Source organism: Tinamus guttatus, unplaced genomic scaffold (genome assembly GCF_059628265.1).
Source record: "Tinamus guttatus ecotype Peru unplaced genomic scaffold, ASM5962826v1 Tinamus_guttatus_pri_ptg000242l, whole genome shotgun sequence".
NCBI classification, from domain to species: Eukaryota; Metazoa; Chordata; class Aves; order Tinamiformes; family Tinamidae; genus Tinamus; species Tinamus guttatus.
In genome coordinates, this window is record NW_028288776.1 from 6086696 (window position 1) to 6113374 (window position 26679).

At 56.2% G+C, this 26679-nt stretch overlaps 1 protein-coding gene across 3 annotated transcripts in view; it reads left to right on the forward strand.

Moving 5' to 3' along the window:
• IPO13 (importin 13) overlaps positions 1–26679 on the forward strand; it is a 36075-nt gene that overhangs the window by 7405 nt on the left and 1991 nt on the right. For 2 of the 3 annotated variants that reach the window (XM_088526111.1, XM_088526112.1), the window contains exons 2-15: positions 1707–2443; positions 9048–9188; positions 9874–10009; positions 11838–12010; positions 12499–12619; positions 13723–13870; positions 14275–14456; positions 15236–15262; positions 15980–16114; positions 16702–16845; positions 17252–17332; positions 17901–18038; positions 18549–18645; positions 20433–20485. In XM_088526111.1, coding sequence (XP_088382237.1) covers positions 1707–2443; positions 9048–9188; positions 9874–10009; positions 11838–12010; positions 12499–12619; positions 13723–13870; positions 14275–14456; positions 15236–15262; positions 15980–16114; positions 16702–16845; positions 17252–17332; positions 17901–18038; positions 18549–18645; positions 20433–20485 — 2313 coding nt within the window. The remainder of the gene's footprint in view (positions 1–1706; positions 2444–9047; positions 9189–9873; positions 10010–11837; positions 12011–12498; positions 12620–13722; positions 13871–14274; positions 14457–15235; positions 15263–15979; positions 16115–16701; positions 16846–17251; positions 17333–17900; positions 18039–18548; positions 18646–20432; positions 20486–26679) is intronic. The other variant, XM_088526113.1, reaches the window with a different exon arrangement.

Consider the following 26679-nt stretch of genomic DNA (forward strand, 5'->3'; position numbering starts at 1 on the left):
CGTGATGTGTCTGCCATTTTGTCATGCTCTTTGGTCTTGAGCGAGGGAGCAGCATGTGGTACTGCCACTTGCTTAGGAAGCTCGTTCCTGTGCCCTAGGCTGCCAGCTTTGCGTGCTTAAAAATAGGGTTTAAATCCTCTCCTAGGTGCAAGAATCACAGAGGAATTTCAGAGAGCTTTCAGAGGGAGAGGAGGAGGATATTTGAGACCTGGAGTCAGGACAGGGCCACAGAAAGATCCTCTGAAGCAGCTGGAACCTTCTTCTGCTTTGACAGTGAGGGGCAGTGGATGCAGATAGCCTGACAAGTGCCACTGCCTTTTCCTGGAATATGAAGTCAGTGATTTGAAATGAAACATGCTGTGCAAAGCAGCAAAGCTCACTGCTTGGTGATGGAGTTCAGGCAAAGTGTAGTTACTTTCTGCTTTAGGTATTAGGGCATCATTGGTTACCAAATTGCACCCATATGAGATTCTTCCCCCGTGGTATATGGTCATAATACCATGTTGTTTCGGTAAGATGTATTCTTCGATGTTGTTTTTGCCTGCTTTTGGAGACAGCATACCAGGCTAGATAGCATTGGATGGGGCTGTTCTATGCTGTGGTAGCATCTGAGGGATGGGGAGATGTCTTTTTTTCCTGTATTTAGCAGAGCTGTGTAAAGGAAGGCAGTTCTGCAAGAGCTGTGTGCTGTGCTCCCTCATCCCTCGCCCATTCATGCTGCAGTCTGCTCTGCCCACTCTTGCTAGCAGTGAGTTTTCTCTGGGTGCATTCAGACCATGGCTACGTTTGCTGCTGGAGGAGAGCACCTCCTGCCCCGTGCATGGCGTGTCTTGCACCCAGGCAGGACAAGTATTTTATTAGCGTTGACTGTAAGAGCTGTGTGACATTTCCTCTGCAAATAAAACCTAGCAGCCTATGTAATGCCTTTCATGGGGATCTCTGAGCTCTGCAAAGCAGTAACTAGGTATCTCAAAGCCTGTTTGAGCAGGTAAGTGATGTTCTCATTTTTCATGTGGGGAAAGTGAACGAAGAATCCCAGACTGTGCTAGGAGTTAGTGGCAGAGGCAGGATTAAATGTGTGCTCTCCCAGCACCCTGGCATAGTCGTAATTGGGCAGGTTTGGGAATACTTCAAAGGGACTCTGTGGAGAGATTAATCCTGGAGCTTAGTGACTGTGGTCTGTAAAACCTGACAGACAGAAATATCTGCAATGGCTCTAATTTTCCTTGAACTCAGCGATACAGCTTTCTGCTGGGCATGTGGAGAATCCACATGCAGTTTTCTCAAAATCAGTTCGAGGTGAAAGGCAGGAATCAGAGTACGGTCCTGTCCCTTGTGCACCCGTGACCTACCCGTGCTCAGTGCAGTGCAGACTCCCCTGTGACCATGAATCAGAAAAGAGCCTGACAGGTTCAGCCTCAGTGAAGGAGAGGATGGGAGATGAGTACGGAAAAGAATGTTCCAGAGTGCCAGTTTTGAAGAGAAAGAGGGGAAAATAGTTTGCAGCTTCTCTCCTGCTGCCAGATCTCTCGCTGCATTGAGAGCCTAATGAGGAAGGTTGTCTAAATTGGACTGCATTAGCGCAAGGCTGGGAGATGGGTTGGTTTCAGAGGGCACCTGCTGATGGGCAGTCTGCGAGCTGTGCTCTGAGCCCTGCCCTCCGTGCTGCCCTGCTGGGTCCTGAGATGCTCCTCTGTCTCTTTCAGGCTCTCCATCAGCTGTACTACGACCCAAACATCGAGAACAAGAACTTGGCTCAGAAATGGCTGATGCAGGCCCAGGTCTCACCCCAAGCATGGCACTTCAGCTGGCTTCTTCTCAATATGGACAAGGTGCCCGAGATCCAGTACTTTGGCGCCAGCGCCCTGCACATTAAAATCTCCCGCTACTGGAATGACATCCCGGCGGATCAGTACGAAAGCCTCAAGTCGCAGCTCTTCACGCAGATCACGCGCTTCGCCAGCGGCTCCAAGATCGTGCTCACGCGGCTGTGCGTGGCGCTGGCCTCGCTGGCGCTCAGCATGATGCCGGAGGCCTGGCCCTGCGCCGTGGCAGACATGGTGCGCATGTTCCAGGCCGAGGACTCCAACGTGGACGGGCGGGCGCGCTGCCTGGCGCTCCTGGAGCTGCTCACGGTGCTGCCGGAGGAGTTCCAGACGAGCCGCCTGCCGCAGTACCGCAAGGGCCAGGTGCGCAGCGTCCTGGCGCAGGAGTGCGGCTCCGTCTTCCCTTTGCTGGAGCAGCTGCTGCAGCAGCAGGACTCCCCGGGCTTCATCAAGCAGAAGGTGTTGAAGTGCTTCTCTAGCTGGGTGCAGCTGGAGATCCCGCTGATGGACTGCGAGAACCTGATCCAAGCAGCCTTCACCTCCCTGCAGGACCCCGAGCTCTTTGACACGGCAGTGGAGGCTGTCGTCAATGCCATTTCCCAGCCAGATGCCCAGAGGTAAGGGCTGTCTCTCCCACACTTTTACTGCAGGCCCGTGTGCCTGGACACCTACTGAGAAATGGGGGTGGAAAGGAAAAAAAAAATCAGGCTCTTTTTTTCTAGCTACCGTTAGGCCGTCGCAATGATGATGACAGGGTTGGAGGCAGGAAGTGTGGAAGGCACATCCAGTCTTAGCTGGCTGGTCCTGGGAAGGTTGGCCCTGCGTTGGCTGGCAGCTTTGCTAGGTGTGTGTTGCTGCTGCTGCCCTTGCTAGAGGGCTTTCCCCCACCTGCCTGGCTCTGCCGGGCTGGAGCAGGGATGCTGCTAGCCGTGTGGCTGATCCTCCCCGTGGGCAGGCGCGCGTGGTCCTGAGCAGTGTGTTCAGCACCTCTGTGCTGGTGCCCATGCCTGCAGCAGCTCCCTGACCCCATGCGTTGGTGGCCCTTTGGAGCGGCAGGCAGTGCCTGGGAGCTCTCAGCTCTGCCCCGCGGGGTAAGGAGGCAGTCACGGCCCATCTCTACCCTCCTCCTCTCAGGCAGACAGGGCTAATACTCTTCTGGCTCGTGTGCCAGACGCTGCAGCGCCTGACTGGGGAGCAGCTGCCTCGGCTCAGGCCAGGGAGAGCTCAGAGACCCCCTGCCGCCCTCGTGCCTCTGCTCCAGCCAAGGAGCTTATTGGACGCATAGCTGACTGCACCAGAGCTGTCTGGCTGCTCCCTCCCCCTGCCTCCCACAGCTCCGTCCAGCTGAGCGCTCATCCCTTGCTCCGCTCTTGGCTGCGGCTGTCCCCGGAAAAGCCAAGCTGCAAGCCAGGACGGGGAGGCCCTGCCCGGGCCGCGCTACAGGGCCCCGAGCCCTTCTGCTTGGCAGAGCTGCTCTCGGCTCCTGGGACCGATGCCCGCAAAAGTGCATTTGCTGCGCGGTTCCCTTGGTCACATCTCCTCCCGGTTGCTTAGCAACCTTCCCCCTTCGCCGGGGAAGAGGAGGGTTTAATTGGAGGCCGGGCTGCGTGCGCATCAGGCAGCCCTGGGCCCTCTGCAGCGGCGCCGGCGCTGCTGGTGCGGGGGCTGGAGGTGCTGCTCCTTCTCCTGGGCTTGGGGGCGGAGGCGGCATCTCGGAGGTCTCCCGAGATGAAGGTGGTGCCTTTGGGAGCTACCAGTCCCGTGGCGCGCAGGGCCCGCCGGGGCCGTGACGCAGCAGTGCTGTGCGCTGGGACACGGCGTCTCTCTGGCGTTCACAAGACAACCGGGAGCAGCTTTTCTTTGTAACAGGCAGAGGCTGTGGGCCAGCCCAAACCCTGGTAACAGGGTTGGCGTAGAAAACTAGGCTGCTTGAGAAGGTGACATGCGCTTCTGAAATTTTTGGCTCTTTGCCTTCCATCCCTTTCATTTCCCTTGATTCTGGGAAGCCCCTAGGATGCAATCCCGCCTGTGTGAAGGAGCCGAGCCTTGCGGTGCTCTTTCTCAGTGGTATTAAAAGATGAGCTTTCTGTTGACCTTTCAAAGTGGATTTTGGTGAGAAGAGTTAGACTCACTCTGCCTCCCTGGCTGAGGCAAGGGAGTTTCCTCTCCGCTCTTGTGCCAACACTGCTGTGGAGCGTCTGGTCCCGTTGCGACCTGCCACGCTGGCCGGTTCCTCACGGCACCAGCCCGGTTAGTGGCCCGTGGCAGAGCCCCTCGCGCTCGCCTGCAGCAGGCAGTGCCCAGGAGGAGGCGAGCAGCCGGCCTGAAAGGCTGCTCGGTGCCAGCGCGAGGCCGCGTGGGCCCCGGGGCACCCAGACAGCGGGGTCATTGTCACCAGAGCTGCCCTGCCAGGCGCCGTGTGGCGCGGCCGCCCCGGCGCCGTCAGCTGCGCGAGAGGGGCTGCCCTCGGCACAACTTTGCCTAGCGCTGAGGTCTCGGGTGTCTTCAGAAGTGGGGAGCTGAGGGAGCCACCTCCGTGGTGATACCCCAGGGTAGGGGACACGAGTGCCCTGCTGCAGCGCCCGGCTTTGCTGTCCAGCTTCTGCTCACAAATGCCTGCCTGGGCAGGTAGCTTTCTGCCCTGCCAGAGGGGTCACGGAATGCCTCTGTGATGGATAAGGGTGGTAGGGATGCGTGCCAAGTAAAGAGGGATGTTAAATAGGGGACCGGGTGGAAAGGGAACTGTGCTGCGCTCCCTTCTCCCTGCTGCACCTGTCTGTCGTGCACAGGGTGTGCGAGCTCTCGGCTTCCTCCCACAGCTCCAATTGCTCCTTTTGATATCGGGGTTGGGTGCTGCTGCTCGCACCCTTTTCCTGATGTCTGGAGTTACCTTCCCTTGGGCATTCCCATGGATGCCCCATGTGCTGCCTTCTCCTTGGGGGCTGCAGATGTCCTTGTGTTTGTCTCAGCTGCTGCCCTGGCCTGGGCTCCTACCTGACTCCTGCCCTCATATCTCAGTGCTCTTCAGGCCCCACAGCTGGGTTGGCACGTGCCCCTGCAGCCCCTCTGCGCCCGAGGGTCGGCTCCGGGGGCGCAGACGGCCCCACGAGGGGGTTGCTGCTCGTTGTGTGGCTGCTGCTCTTCCTTGGAGCCTGTAGCAGCCCCGTTGAGGGAAAACGTTTCTGTCCCTCCGTGCGATCTGCAGGGCTTTGCTTGCTCCTTTCTTGCCTCGGGCCCCCTGACCTTGCCTCTGGGGCTGTGAGCAGATGATGAGGTTTGGACACATGCGGGCAGCACCACAGTGCCCTGGCTGCTAGCAGCATTTTGTTAGCTTCCAAAATGCACTGACCTCCTCCAGCGCTTGGGCTGGAGCCATGAGGCTGCCAGCGGGACCACGGTTTGCCCCAGACCTTTGGGGCTCTCTTCCCCTTTGTTCCCTGTATCCTCTTTCCTTCCCATCCCTCCTCCGGCTGCCTCCTTCCCACGGAGGCAGTCCCGCCCCTGCGGCTTTGTGCTCAACCCAGCACATCCAGCGCTCCCGGAGCCCCCCGGGAGCCTCCTGACCTTTCTGTCTCTTCCCGACAGGCTCGGGGGTTCGTGCTGCTTCCCAGCCGCCGTCTTCCTCGGCGGGCTCGTGCCTTTGTTCCGGCGGGGCCCTGGGCTGCAGGCTCGGAGCAGCCTCCGTGCCGTCCTGCTGCGCGTCGCGGAGCGCGCTGTGCGGTGTCGCTCAGTGGCAGGGTTTGTCGCTGGGCTCCCTGGATTCCCTCAGGTTCCTGTGGTTTTCGCCTCTGTGCCTTTCTTTACCGCTCCTCCCAGCTGCCTTTGTTAACATTTCTGCAGTGAAAAATCCTGCAGGTGTATGTTTAATTTCAGCAAAGGGCCAGTGGTAAGCTGCATTTAAAAAAAAGCCTCTAAGAGAACTATTCCTAAATTTGACCGAGTGGGATCAGGGCAGAGAGGTTACGTCTCTGTGGGTGCAGTGTCTGCCCATGCTACGATTGTGTTCGCAGGGCTGCGGGGCAGCTGCAGTAGGTTGGATGCCTGTCCTCATCCCCAAAGAGCAGAGCCAAGCCTGACCTGACCCTGAGCATCCCTTGCTTCTGCCCTTGAGGGACAACTTGTGACTCACCCTCCTGCGAGAGCTTTGGCTTGAAAGAGGACACCCCGCTGCAAGGTCTTCTCGTGCTGCAGCCCTGCTCCTCCAGCAGTCACCCAGCGCAGGAGCGAGCAGCTTGGAGGCACCCGTGTCCGAGCGGAGTAGCAGGAGCTCTTGGGCACAGGGGCAGGGGCAGAGCTGCTGCTCTGAGCACCTTCTTGCTGCCAGGGGCTTGGAGCGAGGGCCAGGGGGTCTCCTACGGCAGCCTTGCCCGAGTCCCGTCAGAGACGAGGCTTTTTATAGTTTCTCTGGCCATGAGCGTTGCTTCTCGTCCTGAGAACCTGGCAGTGCAGCCTGCCAGGAGAGGCAGGATGGTCTGCGAGCCAAGCACGGGCGTGCAGGCTGGAACTCAGTGTTCTCATTCTGGCCTTGGCACTGCCTTACCTTTGGGTAAGTCACGTGTACTGGGAGCTTCCATTCCTTCCTCTGGAAAAGGAGGAAGCAGAGCTTGCTTTCCTACCTCCGAGGTGTTACTAGAAAAGATGCAGCAGAGATTTGTAGGTGTAAAGCGTTTGCTCTGCTTATCTGCTAGGCTAGGCAGTTGGAACCCTTGTGCTTTGCCATAGGATGGTGGTGTCTCTCAGGCAGGCTGATCTTCATGTGTTATTTGGGACTGCCTGGACCCTGCTCCTCTGCTAGGATGTGGAATTCTTGAGAAGAAACCTTGGATGTTTGGGCAGAAACTTGTGGACTCTATTTACAGACCTTCAGTCTTGGGAGCAGTAGGAAGCTCCTGAGTCACAGAAGGACAGGAACAAAGATACTGTTGCATCGCTTTTGCAGAGGAGGCTTGGGCTGGGTAGTGTTTTATTTAAAGATTATCCCCTGACTAAGCTGGCTAGAGAGCCGGGTGTGCTGGAGTGGGAGAGCTGAGGTTTTTTGCCCACACTCCTCCAACCTGGTGGATGGTGGTGGGTAACAGAGAGGGATCTCCATGGGGAAGGATCTCCACAAGATTCAAATGGTGGGGAGTGGGTGTCAGACACCGAGGAGCCTCTCGGGAAGAAACAGGGTGTTCCTCTTGTGGTAGAGCTGGTGGGAACACACGGCATCCGACCCTTCTCTTTCCAGTCCTGGCGACTAGTGCAGAATCCCAGAAGAGGAATCTCACTAGAAGAATTTTCCCAGAACTTCGTTAGAAACAGATTTTTTAATACTTTTTTTTTTCTATCAAGTCATGACATTCTATGTTTCAGGTTTCAGATCAGAACAGATCTGATTGCCCATGTGAGCTGCCTGTGTCTTCTGTAACCACCTGGTGGTTACAGGGGCTTGTCCCCCAGGCAGTCGTGTTGTTTCTCTCCAGTATAGAAGCTGGAGTGGGTTGCAGGAAGAGCAGAAGCAGATCCTGCTCCCATGGGAGGGATTGACCTGTGCTGCAGGGATTTGGGGAGGCTGAAGTTCAAGGGGTTCAAAAGTATCTGGACAAACTCTCAGAAGAAAAAATCTGTTAAGCCATTAAATATAAAGATACCAAGTCTTGCTCAGGAAAGCTGTACCCCAAATCGATGGAGTCTGGAGACATACATAATGAATTATCACCATGTGTTTGCCACATTCATGCCATCATAGGCGTTCCCAGCTGTCAGTTGTTGGAGATGGGCTGCTTGACTGGGTGGCCTCGGAGCCCTGGTGCAGCTGAGGTGGCCTTGGGTCTCCCTCCTGCCCTGCTTTGGCTGGAGTGGTCAGCAGGGGCTCGTGGAGGGGCTGAGGTGTGGGGATGTCTCTACCAGCCAACGTAGTATCTGTCTCCTGGCAAGCACCGGCTTTAAGGACTCTTTCTGTGCAGGCAGCCTTGCCTGGCTCCTTGCCTGTCTGCAAACTGCCCCCTCTCTGCGCTGCCTCTGCTAGAACAGATGCCCTGGCCCTTCCCTGGAGTCCAGGTGCTTCCGAGGCTCTGCCCATGTCCTCGGCAGTTCTGCGTGAAGATGGGGGCCTTTCAGTGGCAGCATTTACATCTTTTCCCCATGGCAGCGCGTGCGCCTCCCGGCCTGCCCGTGCCTCGGACCCGCGGCAGCGCGCGGAGGGCCGGCCGGGAGCACGCGGCGCAGCCGCAGCCGCGGCTAACGTGCCTCGCTGGCCAGGTCAGTGACAGCGCGCTCGGAGCCTCCCGCGCAGCCTCTCCGGGGGCCTCGCGCCGCTCTTCACCTTCGCGGCCTCCTTGCCGTTGCCGTGGTTACCATCCCGTATCGCGCGGCGGAGGGAGCCTGATGAGCGGGAGATGCCGGAGCGCGGCCCGGAGCGCCGCTCGCGGGAGGAGGGAGCGCTGGGGCCGGGAGCCCCGGGGACGTGCGGAGGGGCTGGCGTCCGTCTGCCGCACGGTGCCAGCGGGCTCGGAGCGAGGCAGCCCCTTCTGTCCCATTGCACGGGGTATTTTGATGTGGCAGCGCTGCCTGATTTTCCCAGTGCCTTTCCTGCTTGTTCAGTGGGAGAATCCCTCAGCTCTCAGCCAGCGAATGGGGCAAAGAGCAAGGTCTGGATTTGCCCATGCCTTAGGTGGTGCTGCAGGATCCTGTAGCTTGCTGCTTCCCGCTGGCAGTCCTGGCTGCCTTTAGTGCAGCCCTACGAAGCACTGGTTGAAGGCAGCCGTGATGCAGGGCCCAAAGGACGCCAACGGCTGCCGTTTTCCTGCCTGCCATCTCCCATGTGTCCTGCAGAGCCGCCCTCGGGGCCAATGGCAGTGGTGACAGTCACCACCAGCCCGGAAGGTGCTGTGCAGCAGGGGCAGACAGGCTTCTTGGTGTAATGGGGACTCTGCCCAGGGCTTGTGTGCTGTCTGCACAGCTGACTCGGCCCTTTTCTCCACCTGCAGAGCCTTCACTCTTGAGACACATAGGGCATCAGTGTTGGGCTTCATCCAGCAGTGCCTATCCGCTGTCCGGGAGGAGAATTCCTATAAGCAACAAAGCCTTCAGGAGTTGTCTCATTCCCAAAGCGGTCTTTCCCTAGCAAACTAGGGAAAACTGAGCAGGAGATCTGGGAGTGCAACAGGAGCCTGTCTCTGTCTCTTGTGCTGTGCTGCTGATGGAGGCAATGCTCTGCACTGATTCAGGCTCTACTTGCAGGTATGTGAATACCCTCCTGAAACTCATCCCGCCTGTTCTGGGACTTCAAGAGCAGTTGCGCCAGGCAGTCCAGAGCGGGGACATGGAGACGTCGCATGGGATCTGTCGCATTGCTGTGGCCTTGGGGGAGAACCATTCCCGGTGAGTCCGGCACCTCGCTGCCCATGGGCATGTTGTGCTGTGTCAGGGAGCAGGGGATTGGCCCTGGAAGAGGAAATTGGCCAGCTGATCCCTCCTACTACTTTAGTTCTCTCTTGGCAAACCCACAATGCTTGAAATCTTGTCATCTTCTCCTGATGCTGGGCTGGGTCACTTGCTCCCAGGCTACTGATATCAGACTGCTGCCTTGCAAATGCAGCAGCCCTAGTTCTCTGCTTCCACTGTTTGGGTGTGAGGAAAGGGGGCTAGTCCTGTTAATGCAGGCTCTGTGCTGCACTCCTTCCCTAATAGTGGAAGGATGTCTGCAGTGGGAAGCAGGTTGGGGGCAGAGTGTGCCAAGTACCACAGTTCAGCTCTGCTTGAGGCCGTTAGCAGCCCACATGCTGAGGGGCTTCCTTCCTGCTTTGTGCATGGGGTTGGGTGCAATGTTCTCTCAGAAGTCCCTCCCAGACTAAATTACTCTGTGATTCCCGAGGCAATTCATGCAGGTGCCCTTGGGTGTCCTTTTACCAATGTTGGGAACTGCAACAGCAGTGGAGTTTGGAGCAGCCCACTGTTTCCTTGCTGCTTTGTTCAGGGTCTGTCCTGCACTGGGTGCTGTGTGTGCTCTGTAGAGAGGCCTGACCTGCAGGTTGGTGCTGCCCTGACCATGTTCTCTGCTCCACAGGGCCCTGCTGGACCAGGTGGAGCACTGGCAGAGCTTCCTGGCTCTTGTTAACATGATCATGTTCTGCACTGGCATCCCTGGGCACTATCCTGTCAACGAAACCACCAGTTCCTTGACGCTCACCTTCTGGTACACACTCCAGGTTAGTGGCAGCCGCAGGGCAGCCTGCCTTGGGGCTCTCCGTCTTGTGGTTGAGGCAGACCACAGACATGTGCATGGAGCTGGCGTGGAGGAGGTTTGGGATTGCAGCCCCTCATGGATATCCTGGGCCTCTGCCTGAGAGAGGGCATAAAGGGGTTCCAGCTGTTGATGTGCTCCCGTTTCCAAAGGAAGGAGGTGGCTGTTGGGTTTGGCTCTGTTTCTGAGGATGGTGAGCAGCAGGCTGAGAAGCCGTGGTGCCTAACCCGGCTGTATTCATCCCCCAAGGACTTACAAGGACTCACAATTCCCACATCCCTCACCCTGTGCTCACAGCCACTCTAGGTGAGTTCATTCAGAAATGTTGGCCCTGTGGCTTACTTTTTCCACCCTCAGTTTTCCTTGGAAGTCTGAGCCAGACTTCAAGAGCCTCATTAACATAACTCATTCAAACTTCACACGCTCATGTTTGCAGCAGCAGGCCTGACTGTTTAGCTCCTTGCTGAATTTCCCTGCTTTGTATGAAGCCCCCTGTCTTGAGCCTGGCTTTGGGAGAGGTGGCCCAGGTTCACATGGGGGGAACAGCTGCTTTCTCTGATGCTTACCAGTTCTGTAGTGGCATATATTTTTGCCTTGTAAGGCTGAGTTCAGCTCACCAGGGCTGAGCCCAGTAAACAGTGGCTTGGCTCCGGGCGCGTGCTGGGCTCTCCTCTCCTTCCCGCTGTGTCCCTCGGGAGCTGGCAGAGGCAGGGAGTGCAGCCAGCAGCTCCTTGTCCTGCTGCCAGGCAAGGGCAGCCCTTACAGGGTCTAAGGGCTCGGTGGCAGCCCGTGTGGTGGTAGGAGACAAGCACCCAAAGCAAACATGTCCAGGGAGGTACAACCCTACTCTGCAGGTGAGCGTCGCTATTGCAGGGGGCCGGGGGGTGGGTGTTTGGCCGCAAGAGGTGGCAGCTTTCCTGGTGCACGGGGAGGTTCTTCTCCGCCTGCACGCAGAGCCTCGCTGCCTCCGAGCGTTCCTGACGGCGCAGGCGTTCCCGGCTCCGGAGCAGATGACTCCCGCCCCGCCGTGGCTGCGCGGGGTAGTGTGCGGGCTGGGGGGCAGCAGCTCCTTGCCGCCCCCGCAGCCCCGGGCCTGTCTGCTCCCCGGAGGGAGGGAGGCCTCCTCGGCGCAGCTCTCCGCTCCGGCGTTCTCCGCTGCCGGGAGGGAGGGCGGCAGAACGTCACTTCCATGGGAATGCTCTATTTTTAGCCTCAGTTCATCCCCCCCACTCCTTTCCTCTGCAATCTGATGCAGTGTGACTGCGCGTGGGCAGGGACGGGGAGCTGCGCGGCGCTGACGGCCCCCCGCAGCACAGCCTGGCAGAACGGTTGGGCTTTTCAGGCTGCTGGAGTTCCCCACATCCTCTTGGTGCTCGTGGGTTGGGGTCTGAGCGTGTGTAGGCAGGCAAAGAGAAGGCTGTGCTTTCCAGGCACCAAAGTGCCTTGGCCTGAGCCAGTTCCAAGGGGGATCCAAGGCACGCTCTGCTCCCAAGGCTAGGACACACTCGAGCAGTGCCGTCCCTCTGCAGCAGGGCTGTTCCCAAATGCCTGGGGGTCGGCACTGCTGCTGGCACCCTGCCCCTAGGTAATCCAGCTGCTGCAGGAGGGCTCTGGCTTCAGCGAGTTCCCCCCACGTTGTGCAAGGGGGACCTCAGGGGACTCCCTTGGTCGTGTTGCCTCTGATGTGAGACAGATGGTGACATGGAGATGCCCATGAGCTCCTCATCCAGCAGGCCAGCTCTCTCCAGTTCCTTAGCCCACGGCGCCTGGTGTATTCCTTCTCTCACCTCCAGGATGATATCCTCTCCTTTGAGCCGGATAAGCAGGCGGTGTACCAGCAAGTGTACCGGCCTGTCTACTTCCAGCTCGTGGATGTGCTGCTGCACAAAGCGCAGTTCCCCTCCGATGAGGAGTATGGATTCTGGTCCTCAGACGAGAAGGAGCAGTTTCGGATATACAGGTACAGCTGCAGCCCAGGCCCTTTGCATGGGTGGCAGGAGCAGGGCATGTTGCTCTGTGCCGGGATGTGACTTTGGGCTCAGATGTGGGTTTGCTTATTAGGCAGGCAAGAACACAGGTGGTGTCCTGCCTCCTGGAGCCTGAGCACTGTGAGAAATGCAGTGCTGGGAGGAGACCCAAAGAAGGATGTGGGCCCTTCCTGTAAGGGTAGGTTTGGCTAAGATGTTAGTTTGGAGACGAGCTGGTGTGTTATGACACTGACTTCCCTGTCCAGGAAACCCTGGGAGCCGGGATCAAGTTGCAATATTAAGCTGCTATATTTAGCAGTGTGCATGTGTGGGCAGGTGCTGCCCGTTTTCACCTTGCTAGGAAAATGGAGAGGACACAGCATGTCCACACCTGGCGGGGTACACAGCATGTCCAGACCTGGAGAGCTCTGCAGGGGATGGTCATAGCACTGGGAGACCCCTGTGCTTGTCTTCTCTGCAGGGTGGACATTTCTGACACGTTGATGTATGTGTATGAGATGCTGGGCGCTGAGCTCCTGAGCAGCCTCTACGACAAGCTGGGACGTCTTCTTACCAACACAGAGCAGCCATCCACGTGGCAGGTGAGTGAGGGGGCCTGGTCACCAGGCTGCTAGGCAGGCACAGAGAGTACCAGCCCCTTGGGCAGCGGCAGGGGAGGCTGTCCTCATTCTGCAGTGTTGAGGGCAAAGAGACCTGACAGGTGAGAAGTGCAATCACCTTGTCAGCACATCAGTTGCAGGTCATCAAACCTACAAGAGGACATAGGGTCTGTTGGGATCTTTAGGGTCTGTTGGATGAAGGAACAGGTCGTCTTCTGCCCCTCAGTTTCTCACTACAGGCCAGAGACCAGCTAGGGTCTGATCTTCATCTTTTGTTTTTGTCTGCCTTGCTCTGGTGCTGTGTCACTGTGGCACATCATAAATGCTGGAGGCCTTCCATGTCCTTTCTGCATCACCAGCTTGCTGCTCTGCTAATCACTGAGTACCCTGGCTCACTCCAGGGGAAGCAGCTCTGCAAGGGTGACATGGAAAGCCCAGGTTTGCTTCCGTGGCCACCTCTCTCAGCAGTTAGCAAGCTGCCTCCCTGCCTTGCACTCCTGTCCAGGCACTGCCCTGAGCAGAGCCAGAGCAGTGGGGTGAGAGGAGAGCCCAGCACAGCTGACACTGTGAATGCAGATAGGAAAGCCAGGGAGCTTCTGTAGAGCAGGCTAATCAGCATGTATCTGCTCACCTTGACACCCTCATCAGCCAGCCGTCGCTGTCAGGTCCGGGTGGCTGGAACAGCACCTCGTTCATCACTGTCTGCAGCTAAGCCAGCAGCCAGCCAGCGGGAGCAGTGACTTGCAGTCTGGGCGCAGCTCCCGCTGTGTGAGCGCCGAGACGGCGGCTGTCGCTCTGGCAGTCTGCTGGCACTCGAGTTTAGGCTGCAGCCCCAGCAGGTGAGGTGCCTGCACTTCTGGAAGGGTTCGGATAACTTTCACGCTGTCAGTGTGTCCTACAGGCAAGCTGGGGTGGATGTATCCTCAGGCCTGTTGTGCGTGTTGGCTCTGACTCTGCAATCATCTCCAGTTTCTCAACTTTCTTGCCCTCCATGGCTGGAATCTGAGCTAGTCCCTGGCATGTGGGATGGGGAAGGCATTGGGGGTCAGCACATGGCTCTGAATGTCCCTCTCCCTCTCTGACAGCACACAGAAGCCTTACTCTACGGTTTCCAGTCCATCGCTGAGACTATAGACGTGAACTACTCTGACGTGGTTCCAGGACTGATTGGCCTCATTCCCCGGATCAGCATCAGCAACGTGCAGCTAGCTGACACCGTCATGTTCACTATTGGTGAGGCCTTTGCTTGCACTCAGGCTGGGGAGGGAACCGCTCCGGGAGGGACCCCTGTGCTTGGGGAGGAGGGGGCCCTATCTGAGATCTGTCTTGCTGAATCTGTCCTGCACAGACCTCCGCTATTGCCAGCCTCTTTGGAGCTGGTGCTTTTGTGCTCATTTCTCTGGGCTTGGAGCCACTTGCTGTGTGTTCTGGTCTGCCTGCCTGCAGACCATTCCTGCCATCTGCTTTGGAGTTAGCTCCATCTCTCTTTTGCTGCAGAGCTCTTGCTGTCCCTTCTCAGGGAATATTAATAATAATAATAGTGAAAAGCAAAGCTGAATGGCCCAGGATGTAGAGGGCAAACTCCCCAACTGTCACGTTGCGTATCTGCGGTCGCTGATACTGTTTTGTGCATGCAGGGGCCCTCTCAGAGTGGCTGGCTGATCATCCCGTCATGATTAACAACGTGTTGCCGCTGGTGCTCCAGGCCTTGGGCAATCCTGAGCTCTCCATCTCCAGTGTCTCCACCCTGAAGAAGATCTGCCGGGAGTGCAAGTACGATCTGCCACCCTACGCTGCCAACATTGTTGCTGTGTCACAGGTACGAGCTGGAGCAGATGGGGCTTGGGGTCCCTAGACACTATGGATCCCTTTGGGGCTGGGCTCTGGGAGCTGCCAGGGTCTGCATGGGACCAGGAAGGGACTGACAGAGGATTTGAACCTCTGCTTTTAGCACCAAGAGCACACCATCCCCTTCCTGAGGGGAGTCTGCACTGCAGCATGGTGGATGCTGGGAGGTGCAGGGGGAGAGGACTGCAGTGTCTGCACTTACGTGCTCCAGGGACACCTCTTCTTTTGCCACTTCAGGAGACAGAGTACTGTCTTAGAGGGACTATTGGTCTGATCCCCTCGAGTTCTTTCATAAACTCTGAGCATTGCACTAAACGGGTAGGGCTGGCTCTGAAATGCCGACTGGAGACATCCCAAGCCCTGATGTGCACCTGTGATAACCTGGCTGCTGAAGGCAGTGTGGATGATGGCCCAGTCTTGGTGACCTGGTGGACACACAGCTTTCTTCTGGGGGGTTACTGGCAGTGTTTCTGAGCTGTCCTGCTGCAGAGCCTTTTGGGTTCTGTGGGCTGCCTTTGCTGGGTAGTTGTGTAGGATGGGTGCTGGGAGGAAAACTTGGTGCAGGATGAGGCTTTTGTTCCCTGCCTGTGGCTGTTGTGAGGGGGGCCTGCACAGAGCTGTCTCTTGCTCCTCCATGCCCAAATTGTTATTGGTTGTCATGACCTTCCACTTCAGTCCCACCTCCCTGGAAGGGAAAGGACTCTCTGCAGCACTCACACTCCTCATTTGCTGTTCCTTTCCCTTTGGCAGGAAGTTTTGATGAAGCAGATCCACAAGGTAAGACTTACTTGCTCACACACCTAATTCATTCTGTTTGTCTGCCTCAGTTTTAATTGTCCTCACATGTGAAAGCAAGAAATGCTGGAATAGAGCATTGCAACTGGTTTGTGTGGGACCAGGAACACCTGGTTCTGCCACTGCCTACTAGTCTTTTGGCTCTCTTGGGCTGGAGCAGAATCATGCTGCCTCCAGAGACACTTAACTCTAGTGTTTAGAGACCTCTGCAAGCCTGAGGAGGCAGAGATGCCTCAGTGCAGCAGCAGGCTGCAAGAGGAAAGGGGAGGGAAGTTAGTGCAGGGCAAAGCCCCCGTTGTGCTTGCGGACACTGGGACACTTCACCCCATAGGAGCTGAGAGAGGTCTGTGCAAAGAATCACATGCCTGAGTACAGTGAGTGCTGCTGGTGTGGAGATCGTTGGGCACTAAACTGCCTTTCCTGGAAGGAATGCTGGGGAGAGGGTAGGTGGTACCAGGAAAGCATCTGTTCTCTAAGGGCTGCCCTCCAGCACTGCTAGGGAGCTGCTGCTTTCTCCTACTATGGGATACACCTAGAATACTGCAGCCAGGGCAATTTAAGAGCAGCACAGCAAAGCTCCTGATCCTTCTGGCCAGGCCTCAGAGAGCTGTCCTAGCTAGCAAGCAGAGTCTTTAACGTTTGCTGGAAGGCTCCAGGCTGGGCGATGACCTGCCCCTTTATGTCTTCTCTCTGACTCAGACAAGCCAGTGTATGTGGCTGATGCAAGCTCTTGGTTTCCTGCTCTCTGCCCTACAAGTGGAAGAGATCCTGAAGAACCTGCATTCCCTGATCACTCCCTATATCCAGCAGCTGGAAAAGCTGGCTGATGAAACGGTGAGTGCTCACGTGCCTCTACCTCCATCCAAGAGTGGCTGCTCCCACCGTCTGTGCTGCTGGCTGTAGCCCCATGAGGTGGGGTATTGAAGCAGCACTGTTGAAAACGGGCTGTCTTTCCCCTCACCCTGAATAACCGTTAATTGCCCAACACAGGCAGAGCAGAGTCCCACTAATCAGACTGAGCTGGGTTGCAGTTTTTTTCCTCTACATCTACAAGACCAGAGGCTCCTTGGCTCTAGCTAGCCGTGTATTGTCTGGATCAGTATCTGCCCACCCGAGCTTCAGTCACGCAGCCTCCTCCCTCTTGTGCTATTCCCCGTGTTGCCCCAGCAGGCATCTGTGTGACTTGCTCTGGGTAGGAGGAAGCCATGGTGCTCTTGGGCATCATCCTGGATCTGTCTACCAGTGAGGGTAGGTGGGAAGCCTCATGGCTCAGCTAAGAGGTAGAAAGGGCAAGCAAGAGAGCACGGTGCAGGGAACCTTCTCAGTCGCTTTGCCTCAGTAGTTCTGGCTCCTCAGGATCCAAAGGTGTGACTATTGGAGCACGGCTCTATGTATCACACTGTCTTTGTTTTACCTTGCAGCCCAATCCTTCAAATAAACTGGCTATCATCCATATCCTGGGCCTGCTCTCCAACCTGTTCACCACCCTAGACATCAGCCACCATGATGATGACCATGAAAGCAACGAAGTCAAGAAACTGCCAGTGCAGCAAGGACCCAACCCAGTGAGTACAGTAATAGTTAGGTTCTCTTTGACATAACCCAGCCAGAAGCCTTGCTGGGTACAACTGCTGCCAGGCAGAGAGGCTGTCAAGTGGGTGAATGGAAAATGCAGTTTCTACTATAGATAGGGCAGCTAAAACAGCTCTACCAGCTCCCCACTGCTTCTGAGGTGGGCAGCGGTTACTTGTAAGATCCCTCTTGGCTGGGCACTGGTCTGAAGACAACCCAGAACCTACCTGCCAGCTATGAGCTTTACAAGGCTGCTTCAGCAGGGAATGAAGTTTCCCAGCTCCAAGGAAGGCAGGAGACAGTAGTCCCTGAAGATTTGGATTCAGGCCGTACTTATCATTGAATCTCTCCTCCCAAGTGCCACGGGCCAGTTCTCTTCAGTCTATACTGTTTTCACAGGTGGTGGTGGTACTGCAGCAAGTCTTCCAGCTCATACAGAAGGTCCTCAGCAAGTGGCTGAATGATGCCCAGGTGGTGGAGGTAACCAGACTCTTCATGTGCTACTGTTTGCAGCTCTGCCATTGCCCTTGCAGCTAAATGAGGGGTAGGAAAGGATGGCCACTGGATAATACTGCCAAATTGTAAGGCATTTGCACTCCCTTGTAATTAGGCTGTCTTCCTGCATTGTCCAAAACGTTGGTGCTGTTTGCTATCAATAGCACCATCCTGCTGTGCTTGTCTGTCTGTTGCCTAGATCAGCTCTGGTTGTACAGGCCCTGCCATGATCAGTGAGATGAGAGATGGGGTCTACTGAGTGCTTGTCTGTATCCCTAAGGCAAGAGCTCTGCTCTGACCCAAGCCTGTGTCCCCTTTTCTGGATTTTCTCCACTTTATTCAAGTGTTTTCCCACACTGGTGGGATGCTGTGGGAGCAGTGAGAGCATCCTGTGCTGTGGAGTAGAGCAGCATCACCACAGCAGATCTGCCTGGCTGTTCTCCACACCTCATTGCTACCTCTTCCCTTCCCACATGGGACCTGTGTGTCAAGCCTTGCCCCACTGAGAGAGTCTCCTGAAGCCTGTTCTCACTTTGTCCCTCCTCTTCCACAGTCCGTCTGTGCCATCTTCGAGAAGTCTGTGAAGACCCTTCTGGACGATTTTGCCCCCATGGTGCCTCAGCTGTGCGAGATGCTGGGGCAGATGTACAGCACCATCCCCCAGGCCTCTGCCATCGACCTCACGCGGCAGGTAAGGAGCAGTGTAGGTGAGGCTGGCACTGCAGCGGGGTGGCCCCCGGGCTGCCCTGCTCGTGGCTGCATTCCACGCACATCCTGCATGTGAGGCAGGCTCCGGACTGGAGAACGGTCCTGGTGTCCCTCCTTGCCTTGGCCTCAGCGCGTCTCTCTGCTTCAAGGGCTTCCCGCCCCTGCCTCTTGCTCCTGCCTAGCCTTGGTAACCCCTGCGTTTAGTGGTGTAATCTCACTGCTCTGGGCTGGTCACCATCACAGGCAGTGCTCTTTGCCTCTGCTGGAGCAGTGACCTCCATGTAGGGACAAGCCTGGTTTTCTCTGCCCTCCTATTATGGGTTAAGTTGTGTGTCACTGCACCCTGGACTAAGGCATGTGTCCCTGGCTTCTGCCCGCTGTGGCTGTGATGGGTGAAGGACGTTCTGTGCTGCTCAGCCAGGCTGCCATTCCCCAGGAAGGCTGGGAGTGTGCAGGGACAGCAGCAGCTTCAATCCTTCTCTGTCTCTTGCAGCTGGTTCACATCTTTGCTCATGAGCCTGCCCACTTCCCTCCCATCAAGGCCCTCTTCTTGCTCGTTACCTCAGTCACGCTGACCCTTTTCCAGCAAGGTACGTGCGATTGATTCTTCTTCATGCTGGGGCTCTTGTCAGGCTGTTGCATGCTTGAGGTCTGGAGGCATCTTACCAGGAATGGCTGTTTTCACTCCTAACTAAGCTAACAGGGCCACATCTGTTCTTGGATCTATACCAACCCCTGGAAGGTGGGTACCTTCCTTAAAAGACCGCAGAAGGACCTTCCTTACCGGTCCAGTGAAACATTTTGAACTCGAGGGACAGCCTGGTTCTGCACTGGTACTGGGTGTCTGGCTGTGTTGCAATGAAAAGAGCAGGAGCTCCAGTCCCAGCTTGGCAGTGAGGCTGCGTTCAGTGAGAGACGCTGGTCTCAGTGGGCCAGCAGTGCTTGTAGTGGCCAGGAATCAAACCCTTGTATAAGTAGAGAGATGTGTCTGGACACCTGGGGAAGGAACTGTCTTTTCAGAGCCACTGCTGTGCTCAGCATCTCCGTGCAGGGACGCTCCTGTGTTTGGCCTGTTGGCTGCATTACCCGCTTGCCACAGAGCTGGGGTTAGGACAAGCCCTCCGTGCCATAGCCCCCTTCAGCCTCCTGGTGACTTGTCCTGTAACAAGTGCACAGTGGAGCTGCAGACTCCTTCAGCACCTCAATTGTTCTTGTGTGTCACCTTGTTTTGTGCTCACAGCCTGGTGCTGGATAACATGACACCTTCCCCCAGAACAAGGCTTAGAGTTCCCTAGATAGGTGGGGAGGTCTGTGGTGGCCTGTGCTTCCTTGGGACACCTCAGTCTGAGCAAATTCCCCACTGCTGTCCGGGGTGTGTGGATGTATATGTACAGTAAAGTCCTCTTGGCTCAGAGCCTGGGGAGGCAGAGCTGCCTCTGGACAGCATCAGGCATGTCTGCAAGAGAAAAGGCAGGGCTGGTTGGTGAGAGACAGAGCCCAAGTTGTGCCAGTGCTTGGACACGAGCTTTGCTCAGGCAGGTGGCTTCCCAGTTCGCTGGGGCTCTGTCCCCACCTCAGAGATCATCTTCTATGGTCTGTCAGGCCTGAGCAGGGCAGATTGTGCTGTCTGAGCACAAAAGCAGCAGGAGAGGGTGGGACACTCGACCCTGCAGGGGCTATGATGTATCTGTGCAACGAACTGGATGCCAAGGTAGGGTGAGTGGTGCTGACGTGGAGACCTCTGGGCATTAAACTGGTCTCTCCCGGAAGGATGCTTGGGAAAGGCCTTTGTGTGGGCCCTGGACTGAGGGGCTTGCAGAACATCTGGGAAGGGGGGGAGGGCAGCAGTGCAAGGGGCTCCTGAGCAGCTGAGGCTGGTGACGAGCATGTGCACGCCTGAGCCCCGCAGGGCCTGTCGAGCGTTTGCTGAGGTGTTGACGTTCACTTGCAGTTATCTTCCAGGACCACATGGTGCTCTGAAGACACCCGCTCAGTGCCCACAGTGCAAAAGCTCTAATTCCCCTGGTGGAGATGGTGCCCAGCTAGCCCCTTCTCCTCCTCCTCTTCCTCCCCAAGGACACGAAGATCTCCTTGGCTGTGCAGCACCCAGGTGCTGGCTGGAGATCCTGGGGCTTCAGATCTGTTCCTTTACAGTTTCTTTCTGTTCTTGGGTTCTCCAAGTTTCATGATTTTTTGTATGTTTTGTTTCTTTAACTTGCTTCAAGCTGCTCATGTTGCCCATCCCTTTCCCCACACACCCCTCCTCCCCTACACTCCTGTTTTCACTTGTAAATTCTTTCTGTATCACATAACTATATGATGTTGAGTTGCTGTTTGTATGATTTTTCTCTTAAGTTACATCTTTATTATATTTTAGGGCCCAGGGATCATCCTGATATTGTTGATTCATTTATGCAACTCCTGGCACAGGTGTGTTTTAGTTTCTTATTCATTCACTTTCTGTTCTCTCTCTTTCTCTTTTTAATTCAATTTAAACCTATTTTTAGCTTTCTGTTGACAACGTTTTTTTTTTCCTTTTAGTTGAATATCGAGTTTCTCCATCTGTTTCCGTGGAAGTTGAAAACAAAACATTCTCCTTTAGTTCTGGGTTTGCACCATCCCCAGGGCAGTGCCCTTCTCTGCCACCCCCAGCCTCTCACCTGGCGTCGGGGGCGCAGCAGAAGCCAGTGTGGGGCACTTTGGGCTGCTGCGGCACTTGGGTGACCAAAAATTAGAGCATTAACTGGTCATTTTCGGGCTCTTGTACCAGCGCCCTGCGATGGCTCCTGCAAGGCAGGGGCAGGCGCGTGCCCGGGCCCTGCCGCTGGTGGGAGCGAGCGCAGGGAGCGCACGGTCCTGGTGGCAGCGCCTGCCCGAGCGCGGTGCCGCGCTGCCCGTCCGGCCCTCTCCATCAGTGTCCATAAGTACCTCAAGGGAGGAAGTGAGGAGGATGGTGCTGGCCTCTTTTCACTGGTGGCCACCAACAGAACTAGAGGTAATGGCCACAAATTGAAGCACCAAAAGTTCCACAGGAACTTAGGGAAATTTTTTTTAACAGTGAGGGTGACAGAGCACTGGAACAGGCTGCCCAGAGAGGTTGTGGAGTCTCCTTCTCTGGAGATCTTCCAAACCCGCTTGGACACAGTCCTGTGCCACGTGCTCTAGGTGTCCCTGCGTATGCAGGGGGGTTGGACTAGATGACCTCTAGAGGTCCCTTCCAACCTTAAGCATTCTATGATTCTATGTCTGCGGGAGGGAGCCACGTGCCTGTGGTGGCACCTGGGCCCGTGGGGCCCTGGGAGCCGCGGGGCTCTCGTGCCTGGTGCCCCTGCAGTGCTGCCTCCCTCCGTACTGTGCTGCCTGATGTCCCTGCAGCTCCGGGAGGGTGGCTCCGAGGAGGTGACAGTATCTCCTGTGTTTGCAGCCTGGAGCAATCCCGTGGCACCAGCTTGGCCACGCAGCTGCAGGAAGCTGGTGTGCGGAGGGCTTCCTTGCCTACCCCTCTTCAGGAGAAGCAAGTGGGATGGAAAGAGCCCCTTGTGTCCGCAGCTCTGCTGAGGCTCTCCCCTTCGTGCTGCGGTGCCTCCTGTGCTCCACCTTGTCCTCCCACAGCCTCCCGCTGCCAGAGGCACTTTGCCAGGCGGGCGCAGCAGCCCTTGTAGCGCAGAAATCCCGTTTGTTTTGCTGGAGGTGGCGGGGATGGTGCCGCGGGGACAGGTGGGCAGAGGAGCGGGGCTGGCACGGCGCCGCGGGCACTGCCAGGAAGGGCCTGTACTATGCTGTGTGTGTATATACACCTGTTGAGAGGAGCAGCACGCCAGCCTGCGCTCGGGTCCGCTCCAGAAGTGGAGGGAGAAGCCCTGAATGCAGCCCTTGATGCATTCGGTCCCACTGTGTGAGGCACGTTACCTGGCCCCTGCCCCGAGGGAAGAGCTGTCCTCCTAGCGATGGAAAATGCTCTGGAGCTGCTGGCAGTGAGAAGGGGCCTAGCTAAGTCACTTGCTGCTCAATATCGCTAATGACAAGATTTCTAATTGCACAAGGCAGGAAGAGCTCATGGAAGAAAAATCCACTGAGGGGGCCTCATCGCCCGCCCTCCCTGGTTCAGGATGCTGGAAGCTGGGAGAAGCTCTTCAGAGTGTCTGTCCCCTTGCCTTGTTTAACCCTTCCTGGGCATCTGCTTTTGGCCACTCTCCCAAGACAGGGCCCTGGAGTAGATGGACTTTGGTGTGACCCAGAGAGGCTCAGCACTGTGAGCATGTCTCTGAAACATGCCTGTCCTTTATAAACTAGATATTCCTGATCGTTGGACACAGTCTCTGTCATGGTGGCTGTTCAGTCACACAGCTGACAACCCGTCCAAGCAGGTGCAAGAGCTGTGGGTTGTCCTGCCTTCCAGCCACCCTGCCCAGCCCAATTTCTCCGTGGGTGTCTGGCTTGTCCTGGTGCTGAACTGCTGGCCCCCTCTGATGGCTGCTTGGCCCCTGTGCAGGCTTTGCTGTATGGAGCTGGCGTGGAGCAGGGTGAGGGAACCACACCTCGCCTTTAAGGCAGTGTCCATACATGCTCCTTTGAAGCCCAGATCCTGCTGAGACCAGGCTTGTCCCAAAACTAACACTGCAGCTTTATTCCCTTCCTTTCCTGCTAAAAGGTCTGAAATGATTATGACACTATTAGAAAGCATTTTAGATTTTCTTGATGCCAGTTTTGAAAGTTGTAACTTTTTTACAAGGTTTTCAAAGATATGAGGATCAGTAAATGGGAGATGTATGTGAGGTTCATGAAGGTATCCTTCCTTGCTGCTCAGCGTTGGCGAGACCTCAGCTGGAGCACCATGCCCAGTTTGGCGCACGACATTTTTGTAGCTATGGACCAGAGAGCACAGAGAAAAGCATCAAGAATGATCAGCAGCTTGTAAACATGACAGGGAGGAAAGACTGATCGAAGCCTGAGGAGTTGCATGAGTCTTCAGGTGTATAAAAGGTAATATACTACAGGTGTGGGTAAAACTTCTTTTATTCACTGTGGCTGGGAAAAAAGGTAACAGGATGAAATCGCAGAGAAGAGTTGAGGTTAGGCAGTAGTAAATCTTTCTAATAGCACAGAGGAGCACTGAAAGATCACGTGGGGAGCTGCTGTCACTTGAAGGGCTGGAACTGATCCTCAACAAACTCCTTAGAAGGAAGGTAGAGCTAATCCTGCCATGAGGTGGGCAAGGGATTAGGCAGCCCCCTGACAGTCTTCCAAACCTGTCTGCTGTTTCTTTGGAAGACACTGAGTTGCCTTGCAGCTTGAGATCCTTCTCCATGTCCGGGCACAGCGTATTTGTGCTGTTTTGGAGAGAGAAGTGCAGCTGTGCTGCATGTGCATTCGTCATGCTGTGAGAGCAAACACTACCCATCCCATCTGCTGGGAAACTCCACGCTGGCCTTCCCGGGCAAGAGGGAGGGCGCTTTTTGGCAGGCAGGTGCTGAGCCATCCTGTGGCTGCATCCGTGTTTGTGGCGTGCCAGACTGCCCCGACAGCCCTTCTGCCCCCATCCGAATCCTCTGGAGGGAAGGCTGTGTCCAGGTGCTGCTGCCTGAACAGATACGAGGCTTCCACCTCATGGCTCATCCCCTTCCTGATCCTGCTTGTAGATACACATGATTAAAGTTGGAGGGAATTTTTGGTCTATTTTATCTTTTTATTTTAAATGGTGGAAGCTGTTATATATATATATATATCTAAACATGTTCTGCCTGTGGAGTAGCCAGTCCCTTGCTTGGCTGATGCTTATATGGGAGCATGAAAAGGTTTGGACGTGAGTGTGTCAAGGCGGATATTTTACTTCCTTGGCAGTCCATTCTTGTGGTTAATCACACTTGTGGAAATGTATCGCCTTTCCCTGGCTCAAGTTTGCCTGGTTTCTCCTTCCAGGCACTGTTTTCGTCGTCGTCCTCTGTCACCAGATCCTCTCAGTACTTTCTGATAACTCAGCTTTTTGAAAGGTGTTTCTGGAGCCCCTTCCCCCTAGTCCTTGGCTCATTCCGTGGCTTTTGTGACTTAAAGATGTTGATACTAGAATTATGGCCAGTTGTTCTTCTTGCCAATCCTGTGGAATGAGGAGGCATGCCCTCTGGCTCCTGCTTGCTCCCACCTCTTAATACCTGCGCATTAACCCTTTGTGACAAGCATGTAGGGAGCTGTCTGTGCAGCTTAAGATTTCAGCTGGCTTTATGACATATTTATTTGGGCATGGTTAGCAGGCCGTGAGGTGCCGGTAAGTGCTGCTGATCACGTTGCCAGTCTTGTTCCTGGAAATTCGTCAGCCGCATCTTTCTGCCGTGCCGCTTTGGAGACCAGCCAGCCCCCTAGGTAGCAGTGGACTAGGAGAGGTCTAGGCAGGAGGAGGCATCAGAGGTGCCTTTTTGGGGCACTGACTCCCTGCGCTGGTAACTCTGAAGGTGCAGTCAGCCAGCGTGCTCGTTCATAATCCGGTCTTGGTGATGGCTGGCAGCTGTGGGACCATGCTGACTTAAGCCAAATACAAAAGCTAGAGTCCCTGCAGTTATTTTTATTACTCAGGCTTTTAGACTTCAATCACACAGTAAGCATTAGCCATGAGCCTGCGCTGACGGTACTTGCATGCTTTGTCAGAAGGCCAGAGCGTCAGTGCATCCCTGCCCGCCGTGAGGGTCTCACCCCGAGGGCTGCCCTGGTCACAGCTCTCCCTGCACCTGCAGTGCCCGTGCAAAGCAGCGGGGGCTGCTGTTTACCCAGGGTCTGCACCCGGGCAACATGGCAGTGGGTTCTGATGTTGGAGATTTCTCCAACACCCTCTGACCTGTTCCCTCCTTGCAGGTTTCACGCATGTGTTTTCAAAGCTACAGTCTGGTTGCTCTGTATTGGGTTCCCAGGGGTGCAGACCAGAGCCTGACCTTCTCCCGCCTCCCATTTTGCCTGTTAACTCTTCCTGCACAGCCTCCAAATCAAGACCTGTCCGTCCTGCTAGCTCCTTAGCTAAGCTCTCCCCCTTCTCCATGGGCCCCGGCTTTGCTGTTGGAAGCACCCTGAGGTCAAAAGCTCCCTGGCAGGCTGGTTCTTTGCCCAGGAGAGTGTCTTTGCCTCCAGCAGGATTCACTAGATCCGGGAAGTGCTGCAGGCTCTGGGAGTTGGGCTGCTGGGTGTTGATGCAGGAGCCACTCTGCAGCCCATGTCCTCAGCGGGGGGCTGCAGACACATCCCTCCAGCCTGGTGGTGCCCTCTACTCCAGCACAGATCTCCAGGGCGCTGTGGTGATGTCCCCCGGCCTGACCAGGAGCCCAAAGGATGACTGCAAGTAGGGCCTTGCCGGGCACGTGATGTGATGCCTTTTGTGATGGCCTAGCCAGGAGCTCAGCAGGGTGCTCAGCCCACTGCAGGTCTTCCACCTTGCTTCCCTTTTGACCTGGTTCAGGGGTGCACTGTGGTGTTCCTGGGCTGCCCATGTGCTCCCTGGGTGGAGGTGTCCCATGGGAAGCAGCACTCCCAGCATCCAGCCACGCTTTCCCCATGGCATTGACAGTGTGAGAAGCAGGTGCTGCCGTGAGCCTGCAGGAGAGCTTGGGGTCTCTGGCTACTGCTGCTCTGTTTGGCTAGGAGAAGCACCATGCAGGTAGGTGGCTTTTGTTACCTGAAGTTGTTGGAAGACTCTTGTGCCAGCGGAACAGTTTTGCAGTTTAACGTGAGTTAAAACTGGACTGGCAGAGCACAGGAACCTATGGCTGGATGTTACCACCGAGGGTTAACTGCCCTCACCAGCAATGTGCTGCTTGGCCTGGAGGGCTCCTACTCACCCTACTGGGAACCCACAGCAGGGCTGGGGACCAAGGTGGGCTGAGGGGAGAGCCTCGAGCTAAGCACCTAAGAAGCATCTTGCAGCGTGTCCCTTGGGGCCGCTCTGTGCAGCGGCTCTGATGAGTGGACGTGTTTCCAAACCGTGGTGCAGCTGCTGTCCGTGAGACCTTGGCCCTAGCACGATGCATACAGTCTGTATATACACACACAAGTATAATCTGGTCCTCATCACGCTAGTGAAGCCACCTTTTTATCTGGCCTCGAAGCTGATTCCTGAGGCTGTTCCAGGGATGCCTTTGGAGTCCCAAATCCAGGTCCTCTGCAGCAGTGCGTAATGCAAAGGGCCAGAAAGGGAGCTGGGTAACCCTGAAACCTGCTGCTTGGTTTTCTCATACCCAGCCTATGTGCCCAGCACTGACCAGACGTAGAGGGTCCCTAGGGGAGAAGGCGGGGAGGGAATGAACTGCGTTTTGCTCCCCGTGGAGGCCCTGGCTGGGGCGGACGGCCCTGTCTCCCGAGCGCTGCCGGCTCAAAGCCGTCCTTGCTGCCGTGCTGGGAAGCAGGCTCGCAGGGTGCAGGGTTGTGCAGTGCCTCTGCACACAGCTCAGCACAAGGCTGCAGCGTGGAAAGGAGCCAGGCTCCCAGCTTGGGCTCTGAGCCCTCCAGAAACAGAGCAGGGCCACCCTGCTGCGGGTCTGTCATCTCGGAAGAGCTGGGGCTGCTGTCCCCGGTGCTGGCCCTGCAGTGTGAGCCTGGTGTCATCCTGGTCTTGTGCAATGGGACTACCTGTAGCAGGGCAGAAACCC